Genomic DNA, 18,054 nt, shown 5'->3' with positions numbered 1-18,054 from the left:
ACTGTACCACATTCTGATTTAAACAACTGGTCACATTCAGCTGTTCAGGTGTTTTTGATTTTTGTGATAGTCTTAGTGACGGTTTACTGCTGTGGGTTCCATCTCATTAAGACCTAGATAATCACAGCTTAAATGAGGAAGTATCATATAAAAGGCAAGAAGAGATGAAATCCAAATTACAGCATGAATATGGTAAGTGAAGAAGTAAAAGCAATGGAAAGAGAAAAACGGTGAAATAAGGTATGGGGACCATCAGCCAGTCGGTCTCCCATTGGGGAAGACGGAATGGTGAATGAGGCATTCTTTTCAAAACTACCAATGTTACTGCCATCACTCCAAAATCATAAGAAAGGGATGTACACTGTACTAACCGTTCACAGACCAGGTAACCAGCAGGAATGGCCTTTTCTTACTCATCAAGGGTGACTTGAGAAGCTGTGGTCTTGTCACCATGGACAGAGCCCCCTAGGCATAAACAGGGCAATCCTTTTAGTTCTTTAGCATAGGGAACAATGTAGCATCCTGAGAGCCTTCATCACTGAAGCCTCATGCAGGTACCTGGCTCCCCCGATTCTCTACTCTGATCAGCACAGCCCTGAGTGTTAGTGCTTGTAGAGGCCTGATTGCTGATGGATGCAGGGTCCGGGAGTGGAGGCTGACTGCTGTCTGCTTGACCTCCTAGGCGCTGAGGTGACATACATGAACATGACCGCCTACAACAAGGGCCGGCTGCAGTCGTCCTTCTGGATTGTGGACAAACAGCACGTGTACATCGGCAGCGCAGGCTTAGACTGGCGATCGCTTGGACAGGTAATCGACCCACCATACCTAAACTCAGGGCCTGTGGTTCATCAAAATGAACCTCCAGAGAGCACTCAGATACTTACAGCATTTTTAAAATATGGGATGCCAAGGACTGAATTCCACGTGGTTTACACCACGGAAGTCCATTTTTCAATCCATTGTGTCTTGGGTTTAGCTGCCTGGTTTTAAGAGGCTTGCCTTTGTTTAATGTGGAAAAGCCAACTTTTCCTCGTGAGAATCATTTTATGAGATAAATGATGTGACCGCCATTGGGTCAAAGCTTAGGCACGCAGATGCTACCATGAGAATCTTCAGAACAAGTTGCATGTGGGCTCTAGTGCCTAGACTCGAGTGCCAGAGATGATACTGCACCAGAACATGCCAGCTCAACACGGAACAGTGTGATTTAGCACAGAAATCGTGTGGAGTGTTCCAGTACACAGTCTTAAGATGGAAATGTTAATCTCTTCACAGCTAATTAATGTCAAAGGTCTTGAAAATAAACTTAGGCAGTCCTGTAATTTTCATATATTTGTGTTGGCCATGGCTGATCCACAGAGGATTATAAAACTGTTGTGTTTCCACGTGTCTAAGGGAATGAGAAGCTCCCGGTCACTGGGTGCTTCAGGCACCTGGCCACTCATAGTACAGAGCCCACACATGCCCATCCTAGCTGGGCTTTGGGTAAGTAGCACCAAGGGAAGGCAGCACCGAGACCCATGGAGAAAGATGGCATCATGCCAGATTACTAGAAATGGGAGGTGGTGTGAGGACTGACTGCTTTGCATGTGTAACCATTTGCCTCTCTGATTCCATTTTCTCCTTTGCCTTCTTAAATTTCTGCCTTTCCTGCTCCCTCTCTCCATCTTGTCCCCCTAGTTTATGGTGAGGCAGCCAAGCATGCCCAGGTATAAAAGAAACAGGCAGTGTGCGAAAGAGACGTCAGCAACCCAGTTGTTTTCCTCTGCACTGAAGTGTTGGTATATAGAAAAAATACCAAGTGTGTCGATGTCACATTAAGGAGTAAGACGGAGCTTCCTCTTGGAATAGTGTGACTGAGAACAAGCTTAAATTTGAATTCTCCATTTCTTTCCTTGGGCTGTCCATCTTACTGTGGTTACTAGCCAGTATGTAGCTTGTCTGTCCCGTGTCTGATCCGTTCCTGCTGCCTGTCTGCTATGCTTGTATATCACATGGTTCTATATCTATCTATCTATCTATCTATCTATCTATCTATCTATCTATCTATCTATATCTATCTATCTATCTCTATCTATCTATCTCTATCTATCTATCTCTATATCTCTATATCTCTCTGTGTGTTTGTATATGTGTGTGAATGTGTCTGTCTGTCTTTTGTGTCTATCTGTGTTGCCTATCCCTCGCAAGGGGCTTTGTTCTGTCTGTTTTCACTGAACACCAAAGAAAGCATATAGGAAAAAAATAAGAGATTCTTAACAGAAACCTTTAACAGAGTTTTAAAAGGGAAGATGTTACTTTACTGACCTAAAATAGCACTCAAACCACAAACAGATATTATCAGCCTATGTCCATGAGCTCTTATAAATGCTTCCAATATTTGTGGTGGATATTGTTTTTGTTCAAGGCTGCTTTCAACCTGTTAGCTGCTTTCTGCAAATGATTACAACATATACATACACATACACATACACACATATATTATACTGGGTCAGGGCATGAAAGAGTCCACAACTGAATATTAATATATGTTTAGCTTAGGCTGTAAAAGCTGACTACATGGGAAATCCAAGGCATGTTAAGTGTATTACATTGTTTGCTTAAAGACAGGTTAAACTTAAACAAGCTGAGTACACAGTGGAATAGTAGTTTGCTTGTGAGGTCTTAATGATCTCAAGGCATTTTATAAACTTGGCTTCTAAGACGAGAAATGCTATCCCACCACAGCCTAGATGGTATTTCTGGTTTCAATAACCTAGACTATTATTAATATAACAGTCTCACACTCCAGCTATAGATTGGACCTCTAAGAAAAACATGCCAAAACTCTCTGAAGAGGAAGACATCAGCAAAGAAAACATTGCTTATTTTATATCTACTCAGAAAATTAAGTGCTGTCTACAGAATTAAGAAGTGTTCTGGGGAGGCTATTATAGGAGGATGTGTTATGTTGGTAGGAAATGTTTGAGCCATATGATGTTCCCCATATGGGCTTTATTGTGGAAATATATGTTCTTCTGATTGTTGTAAATTTAATAACAAGTCAAGCTCATTGTAGATCAGAGCTGTGGGGCCAAGACAGGATATTTCCTAAGTGCTTCCACTTAATGCCAGACCCGGTGCATATGAAGATTTTTTTTAAAGATTTCATTTTTATTTTTAATTGTGTAAATGTGCATTTATGTGTGCATGAGTGTGTGTGTGTGTCTGCGTGTGTGTGTGTGTGTGTGTGTGTGTGTGTGTGTGTGTGTGTGTGTGTGGAGGCATCCAAAGGAGTGTAGGTGCCCCAAGACCAGGGACATTGAATCCTCCAGAGCTAGAATTACAGACCAGTTATGAGCTATCAGATATGGTAACCAAACTTAAGCATTGCGTGGGCTTAAGCACCGGGTCATCTCTCTAGTCTCTGTGATTTTTTCATTTATCCTAACAATCTAATGGTAGATATTATCTATAGCTTCCTTTTATGGTGATCCCAGAAAAAAAGGTAAAACAAATCGATCCTGTTCCCGCCCTTTCCTCATTCAAAATAATAAAACACACTGTAACCTGTTTAGTGTCAACGTTAACAGTCTTAGATGAACAGTTACGACAGCCAAATCTGCCTTTTCCGTTTCATTCTTCATGATCTGAACCACTCACATCAATTAACACAAAGACAATTTTTTATTTTGTGCCTGCTGAACAAAAGTCCCAAAGACTATCTTAGTTAGGATTTTATTTTTGCCAAGAGACACCATGACCGAGGCACCTCCTATAAAGGAAAATGTTTCGTTGGAGCTGGCTTCCAGGTTCAGGAGCTTAGTCGATCATCATCATGGTGGGAAGCATGGCGGTATACATGGTTATTGCTAATAACGATCGTCTGAAATCTGAAGAGCTGAGAGTTCTACATCTTGGTCCAAAGGTAACAGGAGACTGTGTCCCTGGGCCTGCCTTGAGCATCTGAGACCTCAAAGCCCACCTCTGCAGTAACACAGTTCCTAAAACAGGACCACCTACTCCAACAAGGCTGTACCTCCTAATAATACCACTCTCTATGCGTCAAGCATTCAAACACACGAGTCTATGGGAGCCACCTATTCAAACCATCGCAGAGACAAAACCAAATCTTGTTCCTATGCCTTCCATCATCGTCCCCACGTTCCACCTGGAGCAGACGGCACTCTTTTGATAGAAGTGTAGTGCAGATACCATCCGGGAAGCAGAGGAGGGCTAAGAGTCTGTCACCAGAACACTTACTATCCCAGTAGCTTCTCTACATCAACTGTCATCCACCCAGGACCTCTTTCTCACTTGCACCCTGTCCCTCTGACCCTCCTCCACACCTGAGCACAAATGCTGCCTCCTGCATGGCCCAGCTTTGTCCCATCGTTCTTGGGTTTGGTGCCATGTTATCGTATGTACAGTGAAGAAACCACCGAAACAGCCGGGTTATGATTGGGGAAGGTTTTTATTGTGGGCCTGAGAGAGAAAACATCTAAAGGCATCTGGAAGAGTCCAGAACAGAGAAAGGAAAAAAGGAAAAAGAGAAAAAGAGAACTGCTCATGGCCAAGGTTATCTGTGTGAGACAGGAACATTGTGGGAGAGGAGGTGGCAGGAGATGAAAAGAGTAAAAGTAGAAAGGACAGGTGTGAAAATCTTGAATGTGAAGAGAGTGACTTCTGAGGGGAAAAAGGCCAGGAGGCTAGTGTGGGGGCTTTTAAGTGTGTAAGCAGTAGTGGTAAATAGGGACTGGGGGATCCCGGTGGCTTGCTGGACTTTGATATGCTCATCTCTGCTTAAGTGTATGTCAATCAAGAGTTGTGTGTCCCTTTTTGCCAGAGGCAAGGGAAATGACTTTTTGGTAGAGGGAAACCTGGTTCACATGTTCCTGAGGAATGCTGGCTTTTATGGGCCAGCGGGAAGTCCTTCTATAGCCCAGCTTGAATTGAGCTTAGCCTCATTTCTGGACACATGCTCTTCCTAAAACATAATCAGCAGTCAACACGATGTCACCTTGGAGGAGCGTTCCTTTCCACCAGAAGGCATCTGTGCCATCAGTTCATCTTGCGGCATCAGCATTCCATTTCATGAGCTTTTCTAGTGAAGTCTGGATTATTGCTAATAATGATCATCTGAAATCTGGGCTACGTGAAAGAAATGATTAGAACTGATCTTCCGACTTCCCTGTGTCGTGGCCTTTCTCTATGTCTGGCTTCTCTCTAAGCACATGAAAGGCATGAGTTCCTTCCATTTTCACCATGTCTCTTACTTGTAAATGATTCTATCATCGATTCATTCTACAGAAGAGAGGTCACAGGTCAGTTTGGGGTCCTGTGACCTTCCAGGAAATGATGACCTTAAAATTCAAACCTTTGCCCTTCAATACTAAAGTTTTCACTTTTATTTGACCCAGACCACCACTAATTTTTAAAATAAAGTGTGCTTACCAAAAACTATGTTTACATTATTTCATTGGGGTGAGAAAAATCAAAGTGGCAATTCTTTCAGAAATCCTGCTCACTTGCATCCAACAGCATTCAATGTGCTGGCCCTGAAATAACATCTCTTACTCATTTCTGAAGCTTTGCAAACTCCCTACATCTCAGGGTTGGATTATAAAGACCAGGAGGCTCTGCATGTTTGCTTGTGTATTCCTCATCTCCTGTTGTTTTTTCAAGGACTCCCTTAGAATTCCTGCCCACAGGGAGTCCTTGGGAAGAAAGAACACCTCTCTACACTTCCCACTTTGTAAGCACCTCAAAACACCAGGGAGGAAAGAAAAACCTAGCTCAAAAAAAAAAGAAAGGGAACAAAAGGCCAGCTAGTGCAAGAAGCAGAACGGAAGGCATTCAGCAGTCTCCCGCTCTGGAGGCGGGAATCTGAAATGGGAGAAGCTGGGGAGGGAAATATGAAAATCAGGCTTTTAGAAAAAGTTACATTTATAGTCTCTGAACAAACCCTCTTAGCTTGGAGCTGAAAGGTGGGATTCAATGGATTCCATTGACAGGAAGAACCTGGCAACTAGGAAAAGGAGAGAGATTTAAGTATTGTTCTTTAATGGGATTATTGTATTATACTATATGTAGTTATTTAAATAGTGTTCTTTAATGGAATTGCAACAAAGAAGAATAGGCCTATTTAAACCCTGAGCATGCGCTCATTCTCATCATAGCTATTTTTAAGGTGGAAGAAATTAAAAGGTACACATGAAAATAAATCATCTCTTGGGCAGGGGAGTGTGGGGATCAAGAGAGCAGAACCTACATGAGGAAGATCTCAAAACTCAGCAACTTGCCCAGACTTCTGCTGCACGGGCAGGCAGGCAGCTGACCAGTCCAGGATCTGAGTAATAACTTGGATCCTAAGCTTTTAATCTTGAAGCTAGAAATTAATCTGACAGTGACTAGTTTTCTAAGAAGTATTTTATGGCATTTTATTTCAGGGACATAGTCTTGGTCATTGCCTGGGAAAAAGACTCTCACCATCTATGATTGAGAGACTATGGATGTCCTTTAAATAGATTTCTTCAGTGTGCTAAGGTGTTATGAGAGGGTAGAGAGGGTATAGCTCTCTCTTCATGCCTGGTTGACTTTGAAATACATCTCATGGTTAATTTTATAGATCCTTGAAGCCTACACTTAGGGACACTGAGGCAGAATCTGGAGCTGAAGGCTGGTAGGTCATTTACCTCTAACCTACAGAGATCTGGGCTCTTTAACTCTGTGTATCCACAAATTCAATCAACCGCAATCGCTCAGACCGATGGAGACCATGAGTAAGAGCAGGAAAAAAATATTTGATGGGAAATAGCTGGCTGAGTGGTGTCACAGTGACTGGTGGGCTATGAAGCGTGAACCCAAGAGAGAAGGTGGCACTGTTCCCAGCACCTGGAGCTGGGCCACCAGGAGAGGATAACACTGTCGACAGAGACAGTCTGTCTTCAGAGTTTATTCCCAACGGCCTATGGGCTGTTGGAGAAACAGTAAGGAGATGGACCACTGTGGCTGTTTATTGCTGCAACACCTGAATGGTGATAACATTACTGAGCCTAAAGATGCTGTTGTTAAGAATACCCTTGCGAGGGGATAGGGAGGCAACGTTTAGAACAGAGCCTGAAGGAACGCCCATTCAGAGCCTGCCCCACATGTGGCCCATACATATACAGCCATCCAATTAGACAAGATGGATGAAGCAAAGAAGTGCAGGCCGACAGGAGCCGGATGTAGATCTCTCCTGAGAGACACAGCCAGAATACAGCCAATACAGAGGCGAATGCCATCATTAAACCACTGAACTGAGAATGGGACCCCCGTTGAAGGAATCAGAGAAAGGACTGGAAGAGCTTGAAGGGGCTCGAGACCCCATAGGTACAACAATGCCAAGCAACCAGAGCTTCCAGGGACTAAGCCACTACCCAAAGACTGTACATGGACTGACCCTGGACTCTGACCTCATAGGTAGCAATGAATATCCTAGTAAGAGCACCAGTGGAAGGGGAAGCCCTGGGTCCTGCCAAGACTGAACCCCCAGTGAACATGATTGTTGGGGGGAGGGCGGCAATGGGGGGAGGGTTGGGAGGGGAACACCCATAGAGTAGGGGAGGGAGAGGGGCTAGGGGGATGTTGGCCAGGAAACCAGGAAGGGGAATAACTATTGAAATGTAAATAAGAAATACCCAATTTAATAAAGATGGAGGGAAAAAAAAGATGCTGTTGTTGTCACAGCTGCTGTTTCTAGCAATCATCACTCAGTGGACATTGACCTGAGTCAAAGTCACAGCCCTTCACTAGATGTCCCTATAGCCTGGAATTAATGGTGAAAAGGTCACTAAGACCTACACACAGTCTTTGAGTCACTTTGAGACAGAGGTGAACTGCTAGTATTGACCCTCAGGATGGCATCCCTGTTCCACCTCCCCCCCACCCCCCCTATTGGAAACCACCCTCACCTTTGAGACAAGGTCTCCCACTTTTATCTGAAGTTTTTCAATTAGACTGGTCCTGAGAATCCACCCATCTCTGCCTCCCCAGCATGGAGGTTACACACACATGCTACCATGTTGGGCTTTATATAAAGTGGAGTCTAAGGGACTAGGGATGACAACTGGGTCCTTCATGATTACCCAGCAATTTATTTGCTGACTGACCCATCTTCCCAGCCCTTGAGTCTGTCTTGTTCCTGATTTTTTTCTATTCAAAGAAAAGGTCACAGGCAGAGCGCTGAAGCCCCACTGAGTGCAGTGGGCAGGAATCACTGGGGCAGGCAGCTCAGTCCTCCCTATTTGGTGCTAGCACTGAGCTGATGCTTTTCTTAAAATTTACAAGCTTCTGAAGGCGTGATCTGGCTCCTAGGGAAGGGGTGCATGGGTAATTCAGGTAACCAGTTATCAAGAACAAAATGTAGGGGCTGGGGATTTAGCTCAGTGGTACAGCGCTTACCTAGGAAGCGCAAGGCCCTGGGTTTGGTCCCCAGCTCCGGAAAAAAAAGAACCAAAAAAAAAAAAAAAAAGAAAGAACAAAATGTAAATGAAGAGGCACAAGGCAATTCAAGCACAAATACAGCAGGGAATAATTAATAGTGCTTAGAAAACATTTAACAAAGGAAAGCAAATAGTTAGCTCTTCCTTATTGGTTGAAAGATTACCTGTGCAGCTCAGAAAGGCCTTTTTGTTTGCACATGCATTTTAAAGTAAATGAGGGGGTGGAAGTCCCTGCTTTTAATAAAATATATGTATAAGGAAACTGTTTTCAATAACAAAGCTATGCAAATTTTCTACAGTTTCTATAGTGGCAATTCTGAAAATAATAGTGGAAGGAACATAAATAAATCTTTTCTTCTTGTCTCCTATGGGAACCATTCTTTCAAAGTTACTGAATTGTCTCCTGCCTCCGTTTATGTGGTGGCACAGAGGAACAAGAGCCTTTCTCCTGCCCATGCTAGCATAAGGAACACTCACAGCATCATTTCTGAGTAAAGTTTGTCTGAGCTTGTATTCGGAGTTTTATCCACCTTCACTTTCTCTTCTTTTCCAAATGGCATGATGGCCTGAGGTGTCCTAACATGGCTTGTCTTGAGACATCTGTACAGCTCACTTAAAAAAAAGAATTAAAGAAAAAAGAAGGAAAGAAAGAAAGGAAATAAATATATATTTATAGTAAACTATATACTATATATATATATATATATATATATATATATATATATACTAGAGTATAACAATATACTATATTGTTATTTTGTGTGTGACAGACTATATGTGCAGTGCCTGGACGTGTGCATGCATGTGTGCATGTGTGTAGGTCAGAGGTGAACTTCATTTGGTTGGTTCCCACCTCTACATGGATTTCTGGGATTGAACTCCAGTTCCTTCCTTCAGCTTACATTATCAAGCAGCAGGTATCTTTGCCTGCTTAACCATCCATCTTGTTGGCTCCTGATCATTTTTTTCCCCTAGATATGGAGCACTGGATTAAAGGCTCTCCTAAATTATGATTGACTCCCTTGGGTTCAAGAGAATTGCCTCCAAACCCAATTCACACCCCCACCCCCCACCCCCAGCTATGGACTATCTCCTCTATTCAGTGACTCTCTGACCTTGAAAGACAGGTGCTGCTGCTGCTGCCCGTTCACCCATCTCATTGCTTGTGTGGGCTGTTTCTAAGTTATTGTTCTGCCCTGAATCACAGAGGTTGAAGTCAGAATGGAAAGTGACTGTTGGTTTTTTTTTGTTTGTTTGTTTTTTCCTTGCTCTTATTATTGTACGGCCCTGAGCGAGTCATGCCATCTCTTTGAGTTTTTATTTGTTCATCTCTACAATTGAACTAACAGTAATGATCTATGGTGTTGCTGGGGAGCCAAAAGAGTCACTAAAAGCATCACACCAAAAGCCTGGGGGGCTGTCAAGTAACTAGGCACCAAGCTGATGCCCAGGAACCAGAATTGTTAGGCCGAGAAGGAATGCCGGTATTAATGCTTATCTCCTGTCATCGATGATGGGGGCCATTGATCATGTCAGAAACACATGGCCTTCTTAACGGCACGGTATGGGATGCCATGGCATGACAGGGGCATGTGCCACTGATTGTGACCCACTGAAGTCAAGGCCTCAATGATCTGCCATAGAGCTTTATTTTGTAGTTATTATCATGGGCAATGCCTGGGTAAATAAGCAGCGTTAAACAAGTATGAAAAATGGAGCAAAAGCCATAGCGTTTAGAAACTAGACCTGAGTGTTCACATGAATCAAACCAATGCTCACAAGAGAAAGTTGAGGGGGAACACTGACATAATGGGGAAAAGTTTCAAGCGGGGCTCAGGATGTACAGTGTATCATACACACTTTCCTTATCAGTCATAAGTTGGAAGCAAAGACAAAAGCAAAGGAAACTAGTCACTGGTCAGGCTCTGGCCCCTGGGGTTGATTGCTAAAAGCTGCTGTGGTTGGCTCGATGGGACGGTGGCAGGCAGGAGAGCCCTGGCTGGTTACTGCAGGTTGTAGGTTCAACTTTACGTTGTCTGACTGTCTTACAGCTGTGTCTTAGAGTTTCTATTGCTGCAGCAAAACACATGACCAGAAAGTAAGTCAGGGAGGAAAGGGTTTATTTGGCTTACACAATTTTATTGCTGTTCATCGCCAAAGAAAGTTAAGACAGGAACTCAAACAGGGCAGGAACCTGAAGACAGGAGCAGACACAGAGACCCTGGAAGGGTGCTGCTTACTGGCTTGCTCCTCTGAGCTTGCTTGCAGAACCCAGGAACACCAGCCCAGGGATGTCACTACCCACCACCAGCTGGACCCTCCCCCTTGATCACTAATTGAGGAAATGCCTTACAGCTGAATCTCATGGAGGCATTTTCTCAACTGAGGCTCCTTCCTCTCTGATGGCTCTAGCTTGTGTCAAGTTGACACTCATAATCAACCAATACAGGCTGTGTTGTGTATTCAAGATCTGAGATAGGATAAAAATGTCCTCACACCCACACACTGTCTCCCCATAAATTGTTTTTTTTTTTCAATCCCTTGTGGGACTGAAGATTATGATAGATGTCTCCTGAGTGTGGTTAATGACATGAAATCCCAGTTTCCTTCATTTCTGCCTGTTATCCCCCCATTTTCTCTTGACCCCTCCCTTCCTCAGCTTGGGTTTCACCTCATATTTGGGTTTGCATTGGTTAACTCTTGCTTTTGAATCTTTGCTTATCAATTTCTGACATATCAGTTTGACTAAGGGTCACATAAGACGATTGATCTTCCTATTCCGTGATCTTCTCAGAGGGAGATTTCAGTTTCCCAAATCTCTTCATAACCTCCTGAGTAGAGACCTCAGAGAGAACCGTCCATGCAATGTAGACACACATCTGTGGAAGGAGGGGGGAGGGGTGCTCAGGAGTTGGCATGAGATCCTTCTCTAAGTGTTGAATTGCCTGCCAGAGTCGCCGAGATTCATCTGAAACAGATGGAAAATGTCAGCCTTAGATGTTTTTGTTTTCAAGTTATTTTTAGTTGTCATTGTCATTTCTGTAGCGTTTACGCACAACACTCTGAAAAAGTAGAAGTTGTTGCTAAAGAAAGCGCTCTGCTCACTGTTTCAAACACAAACAGAAAGCAGGAGGAACTAACGGACAGGAGAACACGGCCTGGGAACATTTTCTAAGAAGAAGAAAATGATTTAGGGGAGCTTATCTCTCTTCCTATTTATACCAGAACTCTCCTAGACAGCACCCTTCATCGGTGACAAGCTTCCACCGCGTGCACGCAAGTGACGGGGGCTTCGCTTCTGCCTGAGAATTTTATTCCTGGATTTCTCCTTAAACTCATCTTCCTTGGTGTTCATCCCGAATCTTCCCCTAGGCCTTTGATTAAGGTCTGGCATGCATAGACTTCAGCAAAAATGACACCAGTTCACGCTATGGCATGCGTGAGCATCCAGTGTGTAATAAAAGAAAAAAAAAACAAAAACAAAAACAGGAAAGTGAGGACCCTGGCCTTCTAGACCAGACATTCCAGAGTTGGTCAGGATATAGTAGGGTTCTGGTATTTATCTAGACCTTTCATGAAGAAGTGTAGCATTGGACCTTTCAGGTCTAAACCCACCACAGATGCACAGAGGAGGTATCTATGGTAATGTATCTGAGTTCTCATAAGTAGTTCTACAGTTTATGAGCTCCTTGGAGGGTAAATTCTTAAGTAAAATACTATCACAGCAAATAATAAAACGACTGTTGCAGATTTTGCACGGTTCCTTTCACATTCATTTTTCTGATCCTCTCAAAGCCTACGACAGCGACAAGAACTTTTGTTACAGTTCTAGAGTCACAAATGGGCTGGGACTCAGATGCTAAATGGCTAATCCAAGGACATGGTACCAAGAAGTGGCTACACTATGACAACAGCTCTCTTCTCCACCATGGAAAATGAATGGGTAGCAGCCTGGTGAGAGGCACTTACACTATTGGTTTACTTACTGCTCCAGCTTTTAGCCAAAGTATAAGCAGAGAAAAATGCTTTTTTGGTCCCAATTCCAGGAACAATCAGGGAAGCAGTGGCCCTGGCTTGGTACCATTTGCAAAGTGAGCTCCTCACTGGGGAGACAGTTTCACTATGGCTGACAGGGGATTTGCTCTCTCCCCAAAAGAAGCTATTTAAACCCGTGGCTCTTTTCCTATCATCTTAGACACCCCACACACACAAAGTCTCCCTGAATCTTCAAATGTCTCCCCAACAATATTAGGAGTCTGTTATCTTTCTGTTCGTGTGATCAATACCTGTCACGATCAATTTAGAAGGAGAAATTTTTGAATTTTTCTAAAGGTGGCAAAGACAGTCTTTTGCTAGTATGCGTCAATCTGGGGGTGGATCACAGTATGCAACTGAGCTCAATTGTATGCATGAACATAGAGCTAGGAATTTATTCTTTGCAAGTAGGGTCAGGCACATCAGTGGACAGACTGTTGCTAAGAGGAGCTCTGAGTATAGTAAACTGGACTAACAGAATTTTTTTCTAAGGCCAGGTCAAGAATTTAGACAAGGGTATAGAGTAGACTTCATCGTGGTACATGGGTAAGGGGTAATACTGCTTAAATGAATTATCAGGATTCTTGTAAAAACCACCTATGCAGACCGGAAGCCAGGATCAAAGAAAATAATTTGCCTAAATGAGAATCAAAGGAATGTGTTTAAAGTTTAGTCAAAAGGAGTTACCGGCCTCTGAGAATAAACTCTTTTCACTCGAAGTTGTATTAATTTAAACCCATCATAGATTTGGTGCTTTAGTGATCCAGAACATCGTGGCAGGAGGGCAAAGTGGTACACAACCACATCATGGACAGGAAGTGCAAGACAGGAAGAAGAACCTGGAGTCACATGAACTCAATAGCATTTCCTCCAATTCCTGAAGACTCCACCTCATCCACTCAAGTACAGTAGTGGCATGGTAGGAAGCAAACCACTGACATGAGGACCTTTGGGGATATGGCAGATTTGAAATCACCTAGGAGACACACCTCTGGGAATGTGTTTGTGGACCTTCCATAGAGTTTTAATGAAGGAAGTTATACCCACTCTGAATGTGGCAGCACCGTCCCCTGGGCTGCCATTCTAGACTAGGAAAAAAAAAAGCCAGCTGGGATCCAGAATTCCCTGCTCTCTCCCTGCTCTGTCTAGATGTAAAGAATCCAGACTTGCACCCCTCACTACAAACTCCAAACTACACCATGCCTTCATGGCTGTGATGGACCAGGATTTCTTGAACTATGAACCAAAATAAATTGACTCCCTTCAAGCTGCATTCTGGTGTTGGCCACAGCAGTGACCAAAGCAAGTAACACAGGAGCATTAGTTACAAAAGTAACTAACACATCAGTCATTCAGATCCTAACTGTAGCAATGAGAGTTTATAGAGAAGAACCGGAAAATCACTTCTACTTTTCATTTCTTATTTTATTTAGGCCACAGTAGACATTGGAGATTGTTCTGTCTGGAGAATTACCTATCATAGTTGTGCTTACAATTTTGGAATGAATCAGCTTACAAGTATATAGCAAGCAAAAGTACAAGAATAGCAAGTGGCAGGTATATCTAATCAGACACTGTAACATCTGGAAACAATAGTCCTGCTCACCCGTACCGTGGCATACACCATAGTGACCTCTATTGGAAATGATTTACTTCCTAGCTATTCTCAAAGGTACAGTGTTTCTCATGCCCTTTGCCAGTTTGCCGTTCTTTCTCCTTTTATCACAGTGTCAGGGAGGCAGCCTGTTCCAGGACAAGAAATCTCAGAGGCACTTGGCTAAACACAAGCCTGAGACAAAGGTTACGGCTTTGTTCTCTAAGTCCGCTCGCAAGAAACGCACATAGCTCGTGACAGTTTACCAACAGAGCTTCCGCCATAGAAATAAAAGTAAAGCAGCAGAAAAGAACGGCCTTGAGGTCAGTGAACTTGGAATTGGAAGGGAGAGTCTGAGGACAGAAGAAATAGCCGAAGGTATGAAGAAGGCTTCAGTTGACATCAGGAAAGGGATAAATAGGGGGTTGTGATAAGCGATGATGGCACAGTAAGAAGGGAGGATCCAGTGCAGTACATACACCTGTCTGATGGTAGTGGTCACTGGTGAAGAGACGGCTGAGTCTCTCAAAGCGATGAAGGACTTGAAGAACTTCCCTGGCTTGTCTTATCCAGGGTCTTATAGCGACGCCCCAAATATCCAACAGCAACCCAGTAGTTGAGGGCCAGGAAGAGGCCATGCATTCCCTTGGTCCCTTTCTTTCCCTTCCTTGTCATTTTGGGATCTGTATTCCATCTCCACTCTGCCACCGCCAGAACCTTCGGCGGCCTCAAGAGTGTCAAGAACTGTATTGAACTGCTCTCTGCTCTAGTAGGATGCCATTCGTGTGATGGGGCTCCCGGATTTAACTATCTGCTTCCTTGCGAGTGTTTTCTTACTTTCTGAAGAATGCTGCCCAACAAAAATGCTGTGACTAGACACAACAGGAGTGCGTTTGGGCTCCTCGCCTATGCACCTCTCCCACAGCTTTCATTGGAAGTGCAGTGAAGGATTTAGGTCAAAATGCCTGAACTGTCTGTGATGAGGTCACTCGTATCGATCTGTGCACAGGACAGTGACAGAATAAAGTGTGACTAAAATCAGCGTGTGGGGAGAGAGACTGGTTTACAACCTCCTATGGACGCGGGTGGTCAGTCACATACCTAGATTCAGAGAGGCCCAGGCAATGGTGACGTCAGCCCCTTATCTGACATCTGGGTGGCAGGGAAGAATTGGGAATTTTAATTTGAAGATACCTGTAAGAAATCTAAGAAGCAGTGTCATCTAAGCAGTTAAGCAACACGCTTAGTGATGGAGACAGATGTACTACTGATCAATTATGCTTTCCTCACACCCTGATAGAACACTGTGCCCTGTCCAGCTGCCACATTTCTGCCTAGTCATACCTTCTAGTAACCTCTGTAAAGGTATTAGCAGACAGGCATAAGTCTCTCTTTCCTTGTTCTGCCCACATACCCCAGACCTTACCATGGCCTTACAAATAAATGCAGATGAAAATTTTCTCTTCCTCCCACTATGATCATATCTGTTTCTACAGTGTGACTCTGTTCTCAGCCACTTCACCTCACAGCTGCAGCCATCTTTAATTTCCCTCTCCTTCCTCCTTCCTAGTCCACACATATGATTCATTCCTAAGTGGTAAAAAGTCTCCTCGATTTCACTCCCATCTATCAATAGCTCTTCCAGTAACTTCTATGGCCCCACCCACCAGCCAATTGACTTTATTACCTGTCATCTGAACAAGACTTAAATTTCTCATCTCTATCTTTGTGCAAGCTCCTCTTTTCCTGCTTGGGGCCATCTTTAACCCATCACATATTCAAAGACCTTAAACAGTGAGATAGATACAAGGATTAATGGATAGTGACTGAAAAGGAAAGAAAACTATGTGTGTAAGGGCGGTAAAGTGAATAGTACCAAATTTACTTACACCATGTGCAGGCATTAAATATTACATGTTCAGGACACAGTTAGTGAAAAACTTGATTTTCAAATTGTGTGTATGGAAGGGTGTCTGGATGTGTAATAACATTAATAGTGTGCATCTCAGTTATCAATGCATTTTTACAATAAATAATAAAAGCTAGTATAAGTTTGGATAGATCCAAGTTCAGTGTATGTGTGTATCTCAGTAGCATATTGGCGTCATTTCTGAACTACTTACTATCCATCATATCTATCCCCCACCCCAACTCTCTCTCTCTCTCTCTCTCTCTCTCTCTCCCTCCCTCCCTCCCTCCCTCTCTCTCTCTCTCTCTTTCTCTCTCTCCCTCCCTCCCTCCCTCCCTCTCTCTCTCTCTCTCCCTCCCTCCCTCCCTCCCTCCCTCCCCCTCCCTCCCTCTCTCTCTCTCTCTCTCTCTCTCTCTCTCTCTCTCTCTCTCTCTCTCTCTCTCTCTCTTGGAGGTAATATCTTCAGAGTCCAGCTGTGTTATGTGAGAAAAGCCCCAGCCATCATCATGTCTGTGTCTTACCCTCATGCTCACATTTGGGGCATTATGCTCACAAGGGGGAAGAAGCTTCATCTTCCACGAAGCAGAAAATAGCATGGTGGAGAGTGCACAAAGCAGAGAACAGAGTGTCTTCTCCCAGCGGTGTGACTCTTGGCCTGGGTGACCTCCCTAACATCTACTCTGACCTCCAGCCTCCTGGAAATTTCTAACTTGGGGAAAGATGTTATGAATGATCACTGAGTCAACCAAGCAACCATGCTCACCTAGATATGCCTGAGGAATTAGCCTGGGGAAAATTGCTAACCACTTACGGTATTAGACGTTTTTGCGTGTGTAATTTTTATATGAGCAAAACAGAGAAAAAAAATTTTACTTGAAAATGTTAAGGAGAGTGCCCATCTGTCATGCTCTGTCACAGGGGAGCCCATTGTGAAGGCCTCATTTTAATGAATTATTGGGTTGTTTTGTCTTTTTGTTTACCTCAAGTAACATGTAGAAAGAGAGTAGTTTTGTTAAACGAGAATTCTATTTCTTGTGTGTCCATGACAAAATTGCAGAGCCTTTGGAAAACCTGTTTGTTGATCTATAAAATAATAGTTCTCTATCTTATGAGCTTTTTGGAGAATATATGGAAATTCAATGACGAAATGCCAAGAATGCTTAGTAATTTCTCCATAGCTACTTCTCTTCCTTGTAGGAGCTCAGGAAATATAATATTTATCTCATGCTCCCTCTAGGTTACCTTCTATGGTAGCTGGCTGTACAGCTGCAGTTTCTCAGCCTTTTCCCTATGAAAGCAATGACATTTCTTTTAATTTCCCATAGAAAGCAAGATAGTCTCTAGCCCGCAATACATGACCAATAAGTAGATTAAGTTTGAGCTGTTAGTTTATTAATTGAATTATCCATTACAGGCCAACTGCTAGGCCACTGCATGGTTCCTTTCCCCATCCCTGGGGCTATAATATGGGTAATGACCTGGGACTGTCACCAGGCACCTATTTCTGGTTGATCCCTGGGAACAGTGCTGACAGATGCTGGCTTCACAGCAGTCATCGGGGAGCTGCAGGGGTCCTGGGTCTTCTGGAACACTGTCAACACTGCAAGCTGTGAAGATTGCTTTTTTGGTTTTTTGTTTTTTTTTTTTTAATTTTTTCCAAGAATTTTTAAAAGGGAAACAAAATAAAATCTAAAGTTAAATTTAAACCACCAATATTTAAAAAGAAAAGAAGAAAAGAAAAGAAAACTACTCAAGTAGTTCTTTTCCACTTTGTTTTCAGTTGACATCAGGAGTTTAAATGGCAAAGAGATGTGCTAAAGTTCTATTTAAGAGAATGAGAGCCCCTGGGAGATGGTAAGGCTGATCCTCTGGCAAATAAACAACTTCCCTTCTATAATCTCTTTAAGCCCCAGGCAAGCCCTGTGGTACTTTCTTATCTGAGAAAGTTACAGAATTTTCTGTCAGGCCACCTAGAAAATAGCCCTCAAATCAAAACTATAAAAAGGATATATATTAGTCATCCTTATTAATATTGTCCAAAATGACTT

At 43.3% G+C, this 18,054-nt stretch overlaps 1 protein-coding gene across 6 annotated transcripts in view; it reads left to right on the top strand.

Moving 5' to 3' along the window:
- The window catches only part of Pld5 (phospholipase D family, member 5), a 355,705-nt gene that overhangs the window by 274,683 nt on the left and 62,968 nt on the right, over window positions 1–18,054 (top strand). For all 6 annotated transcript variants that reach the window (XR_015635137.1, XR_015635138.1, XM_087580311.1 and 3 more), the window contains exon 5: window positions 683–810. Coding sequence is in view for 4 of the 6 variants with exons in the window: in XM_087580311.1 (XP_087436437.1) it covers window positions 683–810 (128 nt within the window). In the remaining 2 variants the exon portion in view is untranslated. The remainder of the gene's footprint in view (window positions 1–682; window positions 811–18,054) is intronic.

This window comes from Rattus norvegicus, chromosome 13, assembly GCF_021556685.1.
Source record: "Rattus norvegicus strain SHRSP/BbbUtx chromosome 13, alternate assembly SHRSP_T2T, whole genome shotgun sequence".
Taxonomy (NCBI): domain Eukaryota; kingdom Metazoa; phylum Chordata; class Mammalia; order Rodentia; family Muridae; genus Rattus; species Rattus norvegicus.
This window is presented reverse-complemented; position numbering and strand designations above follow the sequence as displayed.